Raw genomic sequence first — 18359 nt, forward strand, 5'->3', positions numbered from 1 at the left:
GTGCCCACAAAGCTCATCACTAAGCTAAGGACCCTGGAACTAAACACCTCCCTCTGAAAACTGAATCTTGGACTTCTTGACGGGCAAGCCACTGTTGGTAAGGGTAGGCAACAACTCATCTGCCACTCTGATCCTCAACACTGGGGCCCCTCAGGGGTGCGTGCTCAACCCCCTCCTGTACTCCCTGTTCACCCACAACTGCGTGGCCAAGCATGACTCCAACACCATCATTAAGTTTGCTGACGACGCAACAGTGGTAGGCTTGATCACCGATAACGGTGAGACAGCCTATAGGGTGGAGGTCAGAGATCTACCTCAATGTGAGCAAGACAAAGGAGCTGATCCTGGACTACAGGAAAAGGAGGGCCGAACACGCATCGACGGGGCTGTAGTGGAGTGGGTCATGAGCTTCAAGTTCCTTCGTGTCCACATCACCGACAAACTATCATGGTCCAAACACACCAAGACAGTCGTGAAGAGGGCACGACGACGCCTATTCAGGGGACTGAAAGGATTTGGAATGGGTCCCCAGATTCTCAAAAAGTTATACAGCTGCACCATCGAGAGCATGGCAACTGCTCAGCATCCGACCGTAAGGCGCTACAGAGGGTAGTGAATATGGTCCAGTACATCGCTGGGGCCAAGCTTCCTGCCATCCAGGACCTCTATACTAGGCTGTATCAGAGGAAGGTCCAAAAAAGCATTTCGCAGTAAGGTCTAAACCTGTTGTGTTCGGCACATGTGACAAATAAAAATGTATTTATTTTGTTTATGTGCACGTTCAGATTTATATCGTCAGTAGAGGAAGCTCGTTTAGCCATTAGTAAACAGAGTTCTTCTGTTTCCTCATCATGCCACTCTCTCTCTCTCTCTCTCTCTCTCTCTCTCTCTCTCTCTCTCTCTCTCTCATCCTCTCTCTCCGTCCTCCTCGCTCTCGCATTCTCCCCCTCCCCGTCTCTCGTCGCTCTCTCTCTCTCCTCTCTCTCATCCCCTCTCTCTCTCTCTCTCTCACACACACACTCTATCCTCTTCTCTATCTCTGTCTCTCTCTCTCTCACACACACACACTCTATCCTCTTCTCTATCTCTGTCCCTCTCTCTCTCTCTTTCTCTCTCTCCTCTCTGTGATTCAGACATCAATGTCTCAGTGCTGTAACTGATTAAGATCTAACTGGCATCCCCTCAGGATCTCCTCTCTCCTCATTCCTGTTCCCCGCTCATGGAAATGAGCATTCAGATGCATCAACTAACCCACTTGAATAAAAAAAATAGAAAAAGTGCAAGAATGACCCTCATCTCATCATGCGTCCTCAGGAGAATCCACATCAGAGGAGGATATCATTGGTTTTACATAGCGCTGGAGCAGAGTGCCACTAAGCATGCTGCTCAGTATTATTCATGAGAGCAAATTGGGAGCCGGGGAGTTAGTCAGCAGCAGTGGTAGGCAGGCGAGGGCCCTTTCGTTCCTGGGCTGTAGCAACGCGCCTCTTGCTGTGTAAGCCCTGGGGGCAGGAGAGGGAAGGGGGTGTGGGGGTGTGCTTACTCACTGCCACAGGACCCTGTCCTGTCCATTCCGAACCCTCTACATCCACCCCCTTCTCTCTCCTGAAGCGCTCTGCCTTAATTACCTGCAGCTCCAGACATGGCCTGTCAGTGTGCCACAGTCACTGTTTGCCACTGGGGATGCCCAGCAACGGACCAGACCACACACCACACACACAGACAGACAGAGCCTTGCTCTGCTCTGTCCTCACCAAGCATGGTCATGACTAACAGCCAACCAGCAATAATACAGCCACTAGCACTCAGACAGCCTAGCCGTAGGAATTGACTGGAGGACATAATATGGCCAATTGCTATCTCACTGTATGGAGGTCAAGGGATGGCGAGATACTGTTGCACACACTTGTGAATATGGAGGACACCTAGTCAGTTGTACAAATGAATGCATTCAACTGAAATGTATCTTCTGCATTTATCCCAACCCCTCTGAATCAGAGAGGTATGGGGGGCTGCCTTTATCAACATCCACGCCCAGGGAGCAGTTGTTGGGGGTTAAGAACAGATTTTTACCTTGTCGGCTCGGGGATTCCATTCAGCAACCTTTCAGTTACTGGCTCAATGCTCCTACCCGCCAGGCTACTTGCCGCTAAAATATTAAAAGAAGGATGTAAGTAATCAGTAGCTGAAATTAGGAAAATTGAGTAGCTTGACTATCATCTGTTGTTGGGTGGGTGTTGTTTGGTGGAGGTAAACCCATGTGCAGAACGGAGCCACTGAAGCATCAATGGGCTAGCTGCTAATGCATGAGCCTATTTATGTTGCTGTTAGCTCGATCAGTATTGATCCTACATTTACTTAAATAAATCACCTGGGTGGTTTTGAAAGCAGCAGTGGAGCAGAGAAGTAGGTGATGGTTTGTGCCCTTGAGCTGTCAGGCAGGCCCGTAGCAATGTAACAGACAGGAAGCACCCAGAGCCAGACCTGAGCGGACAGGACAGGGAGAGTGCATTAGAGTCATCAGCAATCCAGGATCAGTGCCTTCATTCACTATGGGCCTTCTCCAACAGGGAGTGACACAACTACAGAGCCATCTATTATTTTACACCAAGAGAAGGCCCTCTTCCAACTCCAACAGCCAAACCAGCCAAACCCTCAGTCCCCTCAGCTTTGCTGATAGAGGGAAATAAAAAAGACCCATTCATTATAGATGTGTTGGATGCATTATTGAACAGTATCATTTTTTTCTTCTTTGTGGTTTGGCTCATGGAAAAATGATGTCGATTAAAGGTGCAGGTCGCTGAGCGTGTGGTGGATTTTAGAGAGGTTGTGGGGATGACTGACAGGTCAGTGAAAGGTGTGTGTGTGTGTGTGTGTGTGTGTGTGTGTGTGTGTGTGTGTGTGTGTGTGTGTGTGTGTGTGTGTGTGTGTGTGTGTGTGTGTGTGTGTGTGTGTGTGTGTGTGTGTGTGTGTGTGTGTGTGTGTGTGTGTGTGTGTGTGTGTGTGTGTGTGTGTGTGTGTGTGTGTGAGAGAGAGAGAGGGGGAGAGGCCTTAAGCATCTGCCTCTGCCGCAAAAGGTTGCATGCTCGAATCCAGCAATAAAACGTTTATCCCAAACATTAACCATCCCCCTTGACCCTTCTGAGTTAACATCTAACCTTAAGATTTCGGAGTAAATGCCTTAACTTAACCTTAAATTCTGACATGAGACTGTGCGAACTTGTTGGATGAAGAGAAAGTTAGGAGAGATTTGAGTTGTTCTGAATGTGTCAGGCCAGACATAAAATAGAACCGTAGGTTGTGCGTACATGTGAACAGTGCATACATAGAGTACATGTACGTGAGTGGGTGCGTGTGTCCTGATGCATCCCCAGGGAGAGACACAGTAAGGTTGTGTGTGTGTTCAGTCATGGGTGGTTGGGTTGGTCCTAGAAGCTTTTTACAATTAAAGTGTTTTTCCTCCTCAAGTCAAATCTGGCTCTTCCCTGGCTATGTTGCATTGACTCCTTCACATCTAAAACCAAAACCAATGAAAATATATGTACTGTACAGATAAAATCAATCAAATCAATCAAAATCTAATCAAATGTATTGGTCACATGGGCCGAATGCAACAGGTGTATACTTTACAGTGAAATGCTTACTTACGATCCCATTCGCAACAATGCAGTTAAAAGGTAAGGCAAATATTTGGTTAATGAAAAGGAAATAGAACACAATAAAAACAATAATGAGACTATATACAAGTCGTCAATCAATCAATCAATCCAATTTATTTATAAAGCCCTTTTTACATCAGCCGATGTCACAAAGTGCTATACAGAAACCCAGCTTAAAACACCAAACAGCATGCAATGCAGATGTACTGTAAAAGCACGGTGGCTAGGAAAATCTCCCTAGAAAGGCAGGAACCTAGGAAGAAACCTAGAGAGGAACCAGGCTCTGAGGGGTGGCCAGTCCTCTTCTGGCTGTGGCGGGTGGAGATTATAACAGTACATAGCCAAGATGTTCAAACGTTCATAGATGACCAGCAGGGTCAAATAATAATTACTGTGGTTGTAGAGGGTGCAACAGGTCAGCACCTCAGGAGTAAATGTCAGTTGGCTTTTCATAGCTGATCATTCAGAGTTAGAGACAGCAGGTGCGGTAGAGAGAGTACCGAGTCAATGTGCAGGGGAATGAGGTAGTTGAGGTAATTGAGGTAATAYAGTATGTACATGTAGGTAGGGGTAAAAGTGACTAGGCAATCAGGATATATAATAAACAGAGTAGCAGCAGCATGTGAAGAATGTGAAAGTGTGTCTATCTGTGAGTGTGTGTTTGTGTGGGGGGTCAATATGAATGTGTGTGTGTTTTGTGTATGTGAGCATATGTAGTGTGTGTGTGTATGTGTGTGTTGGAGTGTCAGTGTAGTACGTGTGAGGGTGTGGGTAGAGTCTAGTGTGTGTGCATAGAGCAGTGCAAAGGAGTCAATGCAATAAATAATAAAGGGGGTCAATGTAAATATTTAGAGTAAACATTTGATTAACTGTTCAGCAGTCTTATGGCTTGAGGGTAGAACCTGTTCAGGTGCCTTTTGGTCCCAGACGCTCCGGTACCACTTGCCGTGTGGTAGCAGAGAAAACAGTTTATGGCCTGGGTGGCTGGAGTTTTTTTTAGGGCATTCCTCTGACACCATTTGCTGTAGAGGTCCTGGATAGCAGGGAGTTTGGCCCCAGGGTTGTACTGGGCCATAACCACTACCCTCTGTAGTGCCTTGCAGTCGCATGACGAGCAGTTGTCATACCAGGCGGTGATGCAGCCAGTCAAGATGCTCTCAATGCTGCAGCTGTAGAACCTTTTGAGGATCTGAAGTGCCTCTGCAAAATCTTTTCAGACACCTGATGGGGAAGAGGCATTGTCGTTCCCTCTTCACGATTGTGTTGGTGTGTTTGTACCATGATAGGTCCTTAGTGATGTGGACACAGAGGAACTTGAAGCTCTCTACCTGCTCCACTACAGCCCTGTCGATGTGACTGGGGGCGTGTTCAGCCCTCCGTTTCCTGTAGTCCACGATCAGCTCCTTTGTCTTCCCACATTAAGGGAGAGATTGTTGTCCTGGCACCACAAAGGGAAACTCAGCTGTGAGCTGCCCAGTGACGCAGGCCTTCCAGACGAGCTAAATGCCTTTTATGCTCGCTTCAAGGCAAGCAACACTGAAGCATGCATGAGAGCACCATCTGTTCTGGACGACTGTGTGATCACGCTCTCGGTAGCCGATGTGAGCAAGACCTTTAAACAGGTCAACATTCACAAGGCCGCTGGGCCAGACGGATTACCAGGACGTGTACTCAGAGCATGCACGGACATTTTCAACCTCTCCCTGACTGAGTCTGTAATACCTACATGTTTCAAGCAGATCACCATAGTCCCTGTGCCCAAGAAAGCGAAAGTAACCTGCCTAAATGACTACCGACCCGTAGTACTCACATCTGTAGAAATGAAGTGCTTTGAAAAGCTGGTCATGACTCACATCAACACCATCATCCCAGAAATCCCAACAGATCCACAGATGATGCAATCTCAATCTCCCTCCACACTGCCCTTTCCCACCTGGACAAAAGGAACACCTATGTGAGAATGCTGTTTAATGACTACAGCTTAGCGTTCAACACCATAGTGCCCACAAAGCTCATCACTAAGCTTAGGACCCTGGGACTAAACACATCCATCTGCATCTGGATCCTGGACTTCCTGACGGGCCACCCCCAGGTGGTAAGGGTAGGCCACAGTTTGTAAGGATAGGCAACAACTCATCTGCCACTCTGATCGTCAACACTGGGGCCCCTCAGGGGTACGTGCTTAGTCCGCTCCTGTACTCCCTGTTCACCTACGACTGCGTGGCCAAGCACGACTCCAACACCATCATTAAGTTTGCTGACGACACAACAGTGGTAGGCCTGATCACCGACAACGATGAGACAGCCTATAGGGAGGAGATCAGAGACCTGGCAGTGTGGTGCCAGGACAACAACCTCTCCCTCAATGTGAGCAAGACAAAGGAGCTAATCATGGACTACAGAAAAAGGAGGGCCGAACAGGCCCTCATTACATCAACGGGGCTTTAGTGGAGTGAGTCGAGAGTTTCAAGTTCCTTGGTGTCTACATCACCAACACACTATCATGGTCCAAACACACCAAGACAGTTGTGAAAAGGGCACAACAACACCTTTTCCTCTCAGGAGACTGAAAAGATTGGCATGGGTGCCCAGATTCTCAAAAATGTGTACAACTACACCATCGAGAGCATCCTGATCGGTTTTATCATCTACTGGTATGGCAACTGCTCGGAGTCTGACCGTAAGGCGCTACAGAGGGAAGTGCTTACGGCCCAGTACATCACTGCTGCCAAGCTTCCTGCCATCAGGACCTATATACTAGGCGGTGTCAGAGGAAGGCCCAAAAAATTGTCAAAGACTCCAATCACCCAAGTCATAGACTGATCTCTCTGCTACCGCATGGCAAGCGGTACCAGAGCCCAAGTCTAGTCCAAAAGCCTCCTTAACAGCTTCTAAACCCGCCTTAAGACCCCCCCCCCCCTCCCCCCTTTGATTTTACACTGCTGCTACTCGCTGTTTATTATCTTACATAGTACTTTATGACCTACTTACATGTACAAATTACCTCGACTAACCTGTACCCTGCACATTGACTCGGTACCGGTACCCCCTGCGTATAGCCTCGTCATTGTTATTTTATTGTGTTACTTTTTTATTGAATTTTTTACTTTAGTTATTTAGTAAATATTTTCTTTACTCTATTTCTTGAACTGCATTGTTGGTTAAGTGCTTGTAAGTAAGAATTCGGCGCATGTGACAAATAAAAGTTGATTTGATGCAAACTCAACATAACAATGGCCATAGCTTACATAACACGTTAATGAAAACAAAGACACAAACATTAGCGCTTACAATCAACTTTCAAAACACACCTGAACGAGAGAAAACATTAATGAGATACCTGTGGGTAAAGCCACATGACTGCGCACACTCACCTAGCAAGCCAGTTGAGTTCAGCGGTGGTAAGTGTGAACGATCGGCAATACCAAAAAAAGACAAACAATGGTAAACAGACTCTGGCATTTCTGCTTTTATAAAGCCTAATACAGGCATGCATGATGTTGATGGGATTAGCGATAGCACAGGGTTAGCAAGCAATGTTTGTACCAAACAATCAGTCCATTTGTGTGGGCGCACGGGCACATCATTCCTTATTATATACATTTCTAAAGGGAAATTATGAATAGCCTAATTGTGGAGCATAATGAGATTCAAAACCTATAGTAGGCTATAGCAGTCTTTCAGACCAAAAGTGGACCAACGTTTTGCAAATGCAGACAGACAGACAGACAGACAGACAGACAGCAGGCAGGCAGGCAGGCAGGCAGGCAGGCAGGCAGCAGCAGACAGACAGACAGACAGACGACAGACAGACAGAGACAGACAGACAGACAGACAGGCAGGCCAGGCAGCAGCAGGCAGGCAGACAGACGACAGACACGACAGAACAGACAGACAGACAGACAGACCAGACGACAGACAGACAGACAGACAGACAGACAGACAGACAGACAGGACAAACAGACAGACAGGACAGAGCAGACCAGGCAGGCAGGCAGGCAGGCAGGCAGACAGGTCTGTTGTCTTGCCCATGCTGATGACTGTGTATTGATAGGATACACATTCATCTTTGATCTGTCTTTTTAAGTTTCTACGGCCTGGTTTTGATCTTTCCCTGGCTGCTCTCCTCTCGTTATTATCAATAGATTCTCAGAAGTGGCGCTGCTACTCTGTAAAACAACTGTTTATACTTCAGTGATCTGACTGCTTTATTACTGCTGTTAATGAGATTATTATTCAGAGGTGTCGCATAAAACACACACAAGCACCCTCTAGAACTTCACTGCCAGCCCCACCCAAACACACAGGGGCTGTTTTGGTAAACACTGTTGATTTAGCTCAAATTGACTTGGTCATTCAGTTAATACAGCTGAAATCTTGGTCATAAGAGACAGCGAAGTGCTTTATGATGTGTGTGGTTGTGGTAGGACTTTACATTACAGCACGGAATAAAGTGATGATAATGTGGTAATAATAAGATAAGTTTTAGCTTGTTAATTTACATACATTTGACCTGGTCATTCAGCTATTACAGCTGAATATGGCTGGGTCATAGGCCTTTCCTGCAGTCTAATGACAAAATGGGTGAAATGTTATTAATATTTTTCATAATTTCATAATTAATAAACATGTTGTTGTTTTTTACGCAGAAAATCATTATCAATATAACGGTTTTGTTATATTTCAGTCTTCTGTGATGTATATAACGTGAAATAATGGACTGCAAACTCTAAATGGATTACATTTCAACTCTATATTTGACATGGTATAGGTGTCTTCTTTTTTTAACCCCATAACCATGTGTGTGAGGTGTATACTTTTGTTTGAAAGTAGTATTGTTTAAGACTGCCAAGAAACACCCTGCATGACCCTGATTTAGCCCACTGCAGTAAAATGTTAACAAAACAACTACAATTGCAGTACATACAAGTTCTCAGACTGTATTTAGGATGTAGGTAGATCGCCATCTTATCCACTGTCCTCTCCAGTAATTTGGGTTGCGAGTCAGTGTGGTATACATGGAGGTCCAAGAGAAGATAACAAATGGCATTTCAGCCAGGCCGGGGCATAATGTGTACTCTACTCTCTGTGTGAGAGAGATGCACTGTTTTGTTATTTGTTGTTTGCGTTCCTGCACCTGTGTCCCCCTGCTCTGTACAGGTTGAGCAAGCCTGGATGTGAGACAGGGTCACTTGACCATGAAGGAGGGCTGAAGGTTACAGAGGAACTGGAAGGAGAGGAGGAGAGAGAGAAGGAAGGAAGAGGCAGAGAGAGAGAGAGATGATAACGAGAGAAGAGAAGATGAGAGGAGAGAGAGCAGGATGGAGTGGAGATGACAGAGACAGAGAGAAGAGGAAAAAAGGAGGAGTGTGAATTTGCTGGAAGAGAGCCAAACAGAGAGAGTGGGAGAATGCCCCTGAACTCCCTAGTGGCCTCTCTCCCTCTCTTTCTCTCTCTCTCTGCTAATAACTGCCTGTATGTTATTGTCTGAGTGCTCTCCACTCTTCCTCACTGTTTTCCTTGACACATTTTTTTCTCTCTACAGTATCTCTCTGCTCTCCTCCATTGGGATCTGGGCTCTGGAAGCACCTGCATGTGTCCGTCATTGCTTCACTGTCTTAAGGAATCAGCTGCCCAGAAATGGGGGCTACATTTTTCATGAGTGTGTTAAAAGGCGTATTGAGACAAAAGCACTCATGAGGCAGCCTCTCCCTTTTTCACCTTTCAAACACACTCAGAACTCAGCTTTGATGGCTCTTTGTTCACATTAAAAACCTGCAAAGCACAGAGGAGGCTGGCTTTATTCTCCAAACAATAGCTACAAACCTTTTGGGACCTGTATGTATTGACGGCCCTGACTGTGGTCCTGCTAAGAGGGGTCCATCCACTGTAATGGCTGATGATGGAGCTGGTTGTATTTATATTTATGAGTGCTTAGCTTCAGGCTAACTCTTAGCATGTATTCCTGCTATGATGAGCCACCTGCAGCTGCTTAGCTGGGCTGAGAGCTATTGATCTGTGTGTTAACTATAGGGGTAAATACAATGAGGACACACACACACACTTCAGGACTGATGCAGAGGCAGAGAATGGGTGTGGCGCCAGCCCCTCTGGTCCATGGCTGTGTTGTAGAACATGCAGTTACTACACTATGCTATTCAGGCCACTGATCAATCAGCCATGTGATACTTGGCTGTGTGTCTGTCTGTTAATGTTGGGGTCTCAAGATTTCCTGTTAGCCGATCAATATGGTGCAGTGCTAGACGTCCATAAGGATGGAGCACTCTTGCACGTCCCTTCCCCATTCCCTGCTTATGGAAGTCTCAATACAGTTCATGATCATATGATTTCAATAAGAAACAGAAAGGACCCTGACTGATGACAACACCTGCAATTACATTTTGAGCTCCCTCATGTCTGTAACTTTGAGGTACAAATAGTAATCCTGTGCATTTGGGTATGTGTGAATGTGAAGTGAGATCTGGTCCCAGGGATTCCCACAGTAAAAAAKCWGAAATTCACTACTTTCATTAATCTGCTTGTTCTGCCCTCATATTTAGCCTCATATTTAAATGTTTTACCATTTTCTTTCCAGGACAACCAGGGCTACAAGGAGAACACAAAGTAGAGCACAAAAACTATTTGACATAAACACTTGCATTCATGAGTTTTATTGACAAATGTCAATACAAAAATTAAGGTCCACGAAGAAAAAAACAGATAAAAAAATGCATTTATAAGAGTGCTGTAACTACAGAAATAATTTGATCAGTGCGAAATTAATATCCAACTAGTCAATGACAACTGTGTGGAGTGTTGAGTTTGTGACAGCAATCCAATGCAACAACAAAGAAGTCCGTAGCTTAAAAACACAATGTTTAAAATGGGTTGGAAGCACATGTTTCCAAGATGGCGTAGCAGTGGGATGTCTGTTTTGATTTGTCTTGTCCTGCCCCTTGTATATATAGTTTTTCTTCGTATATATTTTGTTAATATTTTTAATATTTTTAATCTCCATTTCCATCTACGGACTGAACATACTCTCCTGCAACCCGCCTCACCAATGTGGTATGGATCTGCTATTTTTTATCCTTTTGAACCGGAACCCCCTTCAGAAGTTAGCCAGCTAAATAGCTACTAGCTAGTAGTCAGTTAGCCACTGCTAGCAGTCATCACCGTTAACTCGGACATCTGCCAGCCTGCACAACGCGATATCAACCCAGAGCATATCAGACTGCTTTTCTCTACCAGATCTCTGGATTCCTACCGCAAGCTCTGAACCTTTACTCCGGATCATCACAGCTAGCTAGCTACTATCCGAGTGGCTACTCCTGGCTAACGTCTCTGTCCCGAAGSAAGCACCAGTTAGCCTGGAGCTAGGCCCATCTCCCGACTAGCCGAAGAGATCCATCAAGCAATTCTTGGGCTTCAATTACCTCTTTTGCCAATTGACCTGGACCCTTTGCTGCCGACACRAAGCCCCGCCAATCCATCACGGCTGGTCTACCGACGTAACCGTCCGAGGGGGTTTCTGTCCCAAAGCAAGCACCAGTTAGCCTGGAACTAGCCTGGAGCTAGGCCCATCTCCTGGCTAGCCCGAAGAGATCCATCACAAAATTCCTGGGCTTTTACTGCTGTTTTGGTTGTGAAATAGGAAGCCGATTCTAGATTTAATTTTGGATTGGAGATGCTTAATGTGAGTCTGGAAGGAGAGTTTACAGTCTAACCAGACACCTAGGTATTTGTAGTTGTCCACATATTCTAGGTCAGAACCGTCCAGAGTAGTGATGCTAGTCAGGCAGGAGGGTGCAGGCAGCAATCGGTTGAAGAGCATGCACTTAGTTTTACTAGCATTTAAAAGCAATTGGAGGCCATGGAAGGAGTGTTTCATGGCATTGAAGCTCGTTTGGATGTTTGTTAGCACTGTGTCCAAAGAAGGGCCAGATGTATACAGAATGGTGTCGTCTGTGTAGAGGTGGATTAGAGAATCACCAGCAGAAAGAGCGACATCATTGATATATACAGAGAAAATAGTCAGCCCAAGAATTGAACCCTGTGGCACCCCCATAGAGATTGCCAGAGGTCCGGACAACAGGCCCTCCGATTTAACACACTGAACTCTATCTGAGACGTAGTTGGTGAACCAGGCGAGGCAGTCATTTGAGAAGCCAAGGCTATTGAGTCTGCCGAAAAGAATGTGGTGATTGACAGAGTCGAAAACCTTTGGTTAGGTTGATGAAGACGGCTGCACAGTACTGTCTTTTATCGATGGCGGTTATGATATCGTTTAGGACCTTGAGTGTGGCTGAGGTGCACCCATGACCAGATCGGAAACCAGATTGCATAGTGGAGAAGGTACGGTGGGATTCGAAATGGTCGGTGATCTGTTTATTAACTTGGCTTTCGAAGATTTTAGAAAGGCAGGGCAGGATGGATATATGTCTATAACAGTTTGGGTCTAGAGTGTCTCCCCCTTTGAAGAGGTAGATGACCGCGGCAGCTTTCCAATCTTTGTCGATCTCAGACGATACGAAAGAGAGGTTGAATAAGTTAGTAATAGGGGTTGCAACAATTTTGATGGATAATTTTAGAAAGAGAGGGTCCAGATTGTCTAGCCCAGCTGATTTGTAGGGATCCAGATTTTGCAGCTCTTTCAGAACATCAGCTGTTTGGGCAAGTTGCTGCAGGGGGTGTTGAGATGTTGGCAGGGGTAGGGGTAGCCAGGTGGAAAGCATGGCCAGCCATGGAAAAATGCTTATTGAAATTATTGATTATCGTAGATTTATTGGTGGTGACAGTGTTTCCTATCCTCAGTGCAGTGGGCAGCCGGGAGGAGGTGCTCTTATTCTCCATGGACTTTACAGTGTCCCAAAACGTTTTGGAATTAGTGCTACAGGAAGCAAATTTCTGTTTGAAAAAGCTAGCCTTAGCTTTCCTAACTGACTGAGTATATTGGTTCCTTCCCTGAAAAGTTGCATATCGAGGGGTTATTCGATGCTAATGCAGAACGCCACAGGATGTTTTGTGCTGGTCAAGGGCAGTCAAGTCTGGGGTGAACCAAGGGCTATATCTGTTCTTAGTTCTACATTTTTTGAATGGGGCATGCTTATTTAAGATGGAGAGGAAAGCACTTTTGAAGAGCAACCAGGCATCCTCTACTGACGGGATGAGGTCAATATCCTTCCAGGATACCCGGGCTAGGTCAATTAGAAAGGCCTGCTCGCTGAAGTGTTTTAGGGAGCCTTTGACAGTGATGAGGGGTGATCGTTTGACCGCGGACCCATAACGCACGCAGGCACTGAGCCAATGATCTCTGAGATCCTGGTTGAAGACAGCAGAGGTGTATTTAGAGGGCAAGTTGGTCAGGATGATATCTATGAGGGTGCCCATGGTTACGGATTTAGGGTTGTACCTGGTAGGTTCCTTGATAATTTGTGTGAGATTGAGGGCATCAAGCTTACATTGTAGGAGGGCCGGGGTGTTAAGCATGTTCCAGTTTAGGTCACCTAACAGTACGAACTCTGAAGATAGATGGGGGGCGATCAATTCACATATGGTGTCCAGGGCACAGCTGGGGGCTGAAGGGGGTCTATAACAAGCGGCAACAGTGAAAAACTTGTTTCCGGAAAGGTGGATTTTTAGAAGTAGAAGCTCAAATGATTTGGGCACAGACCTGGATAGTATGACAGAACTCTGCAGGCTATATCTGTAGTAGATTGCAACTCCGCCCCCTTTGGCAGTTCTATCTTGTCGGAAAATGTTATAGTTAGGGGTGGAAATTTCAGGATTTTTGGTGGCCTTCCTAAGCAGTGAATAAAACAAACTTATGGAGGAGGCTTCTAATGTTAACATGCATGAAACCAATGTTTTTACGCTTACAGAAGTCAACAGATGAGAGCGCATGGGGAATGGGAGTGATGCTGTGGGCTGCAGGGCCTGGGTTAACCTCTACATCATAAGATAAGAGTACGGCTAAAGGCTAAAAGAACTGTCGTCTAGTGCGTTCAGAACAGAGAGTAAAATGAGCAGGTTTCTGGGCACGGAAGAATAGATTCAAGGCATAATGTACAGACAAGGGTATGATAGGATGTGAGTACAATGGAGGTAAGCCTAGGCATTGAGTGATGATGAGAGAGGTTTTGTCTCTAGAGGCACCATTTAAGCCAGGTGCGGACACCGAATGTGTGGGGGGTGGAACAAAAGGGCTAGCTAAGGCCTATTGAGCAGGGCTGGAGGCTCTACAGTGAAATAAGACAAAATTTACTAACAAAGCCTCCTTCACTCATGCCGCCAAACATACCCTCGTAAAACTGACTATCCTACCAATCCTTGACTTCGGCAATGTCATTTTCAAAATATCCCCCAGTACTCTACTCAGCAAACCGGTTGTAGTCTATCACAGTGCCATCCGTTTTATCACCAACGCCCCAAATATTACCCATCACTGCGACCTGTATGCTCTCGTTGGCTGGCCCTCACTACATATCCGTCGCCAAACCCACTGGCTCCAGGTCATCTACAAGTCTTTGCTAGGTAAAGCCCGGCCTTATCTCAGCTCACTGGTCACCATAGCAACACCCACCCGTAGAATGCTCTCCAACAGGTACAGTATATCTCACTGGTCATCCCCAAAGCCAACACTTCCTTTGTCCGCCTTTCCTTCCAGTTCTCTGCTGCCAATGACTGGAACGAATTGCAAAAATCTGTGAAGCTGGAGTCTTATATCTCCTTCTCTAACTTGAAGCATCAGCTGTCAGAGCAGCTTACCGATCACCTGTACACAGCCAATCTGTAAATAGCACACCGAACAACCTCATCCCCATATTATTACTTACCCTCTTGCACTTTTGCACCCCAGTATCCCTACTTGCAGAGCATCATCTGCACATCTTTCACTCCAGTATTAATGCTATATTGTAATTATTTTCACCTCTATGGCCTTTATATTGCCAATATCCCTACTCTTCCACATTTTCACACACTGTACATAGATTTTTCTATTGCGTTATTGACTGTACATTTGTTTATGTGTAACTCTGTGTTGTTGTTTTTGTCGCACTGCTTTGCTTTATCTTGGCCAGGTCGCAGTTGTAAATGAGAACTTGTTCTCAACTGGCCTACATGGTGAAATATTTTTTTTTTAAATATATATATTTTTTAAATCACACCAGTGTGATTGTGGGACTCAGAGATATCTGCACAACCAACATGCATGTGCAAGTGTTTGTAGGCTATATGTTATACCTCATTAGGTGGAAGCGGTTGGTGGAGTTTCGAGCTCTTGTTAGGAATTTATGGAAGTGATAAAATGTTTGTTCCCAGGGGAGGAGGTTTGGCAGCCATCACAGGCAGGCAGGCTGGGTGGAGACAGGGCAAGGAGTGACTCAGTCTGGGTAGTGACATGCCAGGGAGTGTAGGATCACAGTGACAACAGTAGCAGCTTTAGACCACAAGTCACAGGCAGGTTGTGGGAAGTCTGGAAAATTACTGTATATCTAATTAAGTCACTACAAACTGTGATGAGATGACAAATGTACAACAACAAATCCAATCTATTCGCTTTTAAGAAAAAAATAAGAGTTTGGTATTGTTCTCAACAGTTTGTTTCATATACAGTTTAAGTCGAAAGTTTACATACACCTTAGCCAAATACATTTAAACTCAGTTTTTCACAATTCCTGACATGTAATCCGAGTAAATATTCCCTGTCTTAGGTCAGTTAGGATCACCACTTTATTTTAAGAATGTGAAATGTCAGAATAATAGTAGAGAGAATGATTTATTTTGCTTTTATGGGCTTTCATCACATTCCCAGTGGGTGAGAAGTTTACATACACTCAATTAGTATTTGGTAGCATTGCCTTTAAATTGTTTAACTTGGGTCAAACGTTTCGGGTAGCCTTCCACGAGCTTCCCACAATAAGTTGGGTGAATTTTGGCCCATTCCTCCTAACAGAGCTGGTGTAACTGAGTCAGGTTTGTAGGCCTCCTTGCTCACACATGCTTTTTCAGTTCTGCCCACACATTTTATATGGGATTGAGGTCAGGGCTTTGTGATGGCCACTCCAATACCTTAACTTTGTTGTCCTTAAGCCATTTTGCTACAACTTTGGAAGTATTGTTGGGATCATTGTCCATTCGGAAGACTCATTTGCGACCAAGCTTTAACTTCATGACTGATGTCTTGAGATGTTGCTTCAATATATCCATAAACATTCCCTCCCTCATGATGCCATCTATTTTGTGAAGTGCACCAGTCCCTCCTTCAGCAAAGCATCCCCACAACATGATGCTGCCACCCCCGTGCTTCACGGTTGGGATGGTGTTCTTCGCCTTGCAAGCCTCCCCCTTTTTCCTCCAAACATAACGATGGTCATTATGGCCAAACAGTTCTATTTTTGTTTCATCAGACCAGAGGACATTTCTCCAAAAAGTACGATCTTTGTCCCCATGTGCAGTTGCAAACCGTAGTCTGGCTTTTTTATGGTGGTTTTGGAGCAGTGGCTTCTTCCTTGCTGAGCGGCCTTTCAGGTTATGTCGAGATAGGACTCGTTTTACTGTGGATATTGATACTTTTTTTACCTGTTTCCTCCAGCATCTTCTGTTCTTCTGGGATTGATTTGCACTTTTCGCACCAAAGTACGTTAATCTCTAGGAGACAGAATGCTTCTCCTTCCTGAGCAGTATGACGGCTGCGTGGTCCCATGGTGTATATACTTGTGTACTATTGTTTGTACAGATGAACGTGGTACCTTCAGGCGTTTGGAAATTGCTCCCAAGGATGAACCAGACTTGTGGAGGTCTACAATTTTTTTTCTGAGGTCTTGGCTGATATCTTTTGATTTTCCCATGATGTCAAGCAAAGAGGCACTGAGTGTGAAGATAGGCCTTGAAATATATCCACAGGTACACCTCCAATTGACTCAAATGCTGTAAATTWGCCTATCAGAAGCGTCTAAAGCCATGACATAATTTTCTGGAATTTTCCAAGCTGTTTAAAGGCACAGTCAACTTAGTGTATGTGAACCTCTGACCCACTGGAATTGTGATACAGTGAATTATAAGTCTGTTAACAATTGTTGTAAAAATGACTTGTGTCATGCACAAAGTAGATGTCCTAACCGACTCGCCAAAACTATAGTTTGTTAACAAGAAATTTGTGGAGTGGTTGAAAAATGAGTTTTAATGACTTCAACCTAAGTGTATGTAAACTTMCGACTTCAACTGTACAATAATAATCCATTTAACAAAACAACGGCCATATAAGAAGCAGATTGTTCATGTACTCATCCCACAGCCTATGTTGACAAAAAGGCAGACACGCTCGGTTACATGGTGCTTGCCTAGTATCTCTGATTTCCCAGAAGCCTCAGTGCCTGTCTATGCAGCACACCACACTACACTCTTAGAAAAAGGGTTCCAAAAGGGTTCTTCGGCTGTCCCCGTAAAAGGGTTCTTGAAAGAGTTCTYCTATGGGGACAGCCCATAGGAAAACCCTTTTTTCTAAGTGTGAAGCTCCTAAAAGATTGGTCAGAGCACAAAACTATTATAGCACCACAGACCCAAAGTGTAGTACAACATAAGAAACCTAAAAGATAAATGCATAGTGGAGCTCTGTCTATTCCAATACACAAACTTGATTTAAAAGCTCTGCTGACTAGGCTTTCAGAGGTTTTAGTTTAGAAAAATAGCACAATGGCCATCATTGTTAAGATGGAGACTGGTTCTTCTGGATCCTTCAAGCTATTCATTGATTGTTCTTTTTTGGTTTCAGTTTTTTTTCTAAAACTCAGAATGTTACACTGTAAAACAACCCTCATAAAAAATACCCTTCAAACAGGGATGGAAAAATCAGCCCTAAAAACATAAATGGGCTCAGTATTTTTTCTACAAATTGATTAGGATCAGGGATATAGTGGTAAAACTCAAAGGTGGCTGAAGGCTGAACATTGGTTGAGAAGATAACCTAAACACTATCAGTGACTAACATTCCCCCCTCTCCTCTCCTCTGTTTGCCTTGCAGTTTTCAGTGAAGATTTACGTTCCAGCTTATATTTTGTCAATGCATCTGTGCAAGAGGTAGTGTTTGCCAGCACCACAGGGACCTCGGTGCCCTGTCCCGCCGCGAGCGTGCCCCCCGCCTCGCTGCGCTGGTACCTGGCCACCGGAGAGGAGATCTACGATGTCCCCGGGATCCGCCACGTGCACCCAAATGGCACCCTCCAGATCTTCCACTTCAACCCCTCCAGCTTCAGCAACCTCATCCATGACAACACCTACTATTGCACAGCGGAGAACCCCTCAGGGAAAATCAGGAGCCAAGATGTCCATATTAAGGCTGGTGAGTTGTCTATCTAGTTGGTTTATGCCTATACTTTCAGTAGGGTTGTTTATTTACAGTATAGGGGCAATGCCAAGGCTGGGGCTTATTCCATTTCAGTTCAGTCAGTTTAAGAGATGACCTGAAGAAACTGAATTGACCATAGACCATAAAGATACAATATAATACTGTTTGATTTAGTCTTGTGCCCTGGACCATGTAGTGGTTAGTGGTCAGTGTGGTTCTGGAAATGAACTGTTGATTACAGAGGTGGGAGTTAGGGCTGCAGACAGTATGGCTGTGAAGAAGTTGACCAGAAGCTTGTTGGTCACTAAGTGGGGATATATTGCTTGGGTGACTAGTGACCACAAGCGAAACCT

General features: G+C 45.1%; 1 protein-coding gene across 3 annotated transcripts in view; it reads left to right on the plus strand.

Moving 5' to 3' along the window:
- The window catches only part of LOC111981410 (cell adhesion molecule DSCAM), a 143149-nt gene that overhangs the window by 12131 nt on the left and 112659 nt on the right, over positions 1–18359 (plus strand). For all 3 annotated transcript variants that reach the window (XM_024012658.2, XM_024012656.2, XM_024012657.2), the window contains exon 2: positions 17683–18000. In XM_024012658.2, the coding sequence (XP_023868426.1) occupies positions 17683–18000 (318 nt within the window). The remainder of the gene's footprint in view (positions 1–17682; positions 18001–18359) is intronic.

The sequence above is a fragment of the Salvelinus sp. IW2-2015 genome, linkage group LG20 (assembly GCF_002910315.2).
Source record: "Salvelinus sp. IW2-2015 linkage group LG20, ASM291031v2, whole genome shotgun sequence".
Lineage (NCBI taxonomy): Eukaryota > Metazoa > Chordata > Actinopteri > Salmoniformes > Salmonidae > Salvelinus > Salvelinus sp. IW2-2015.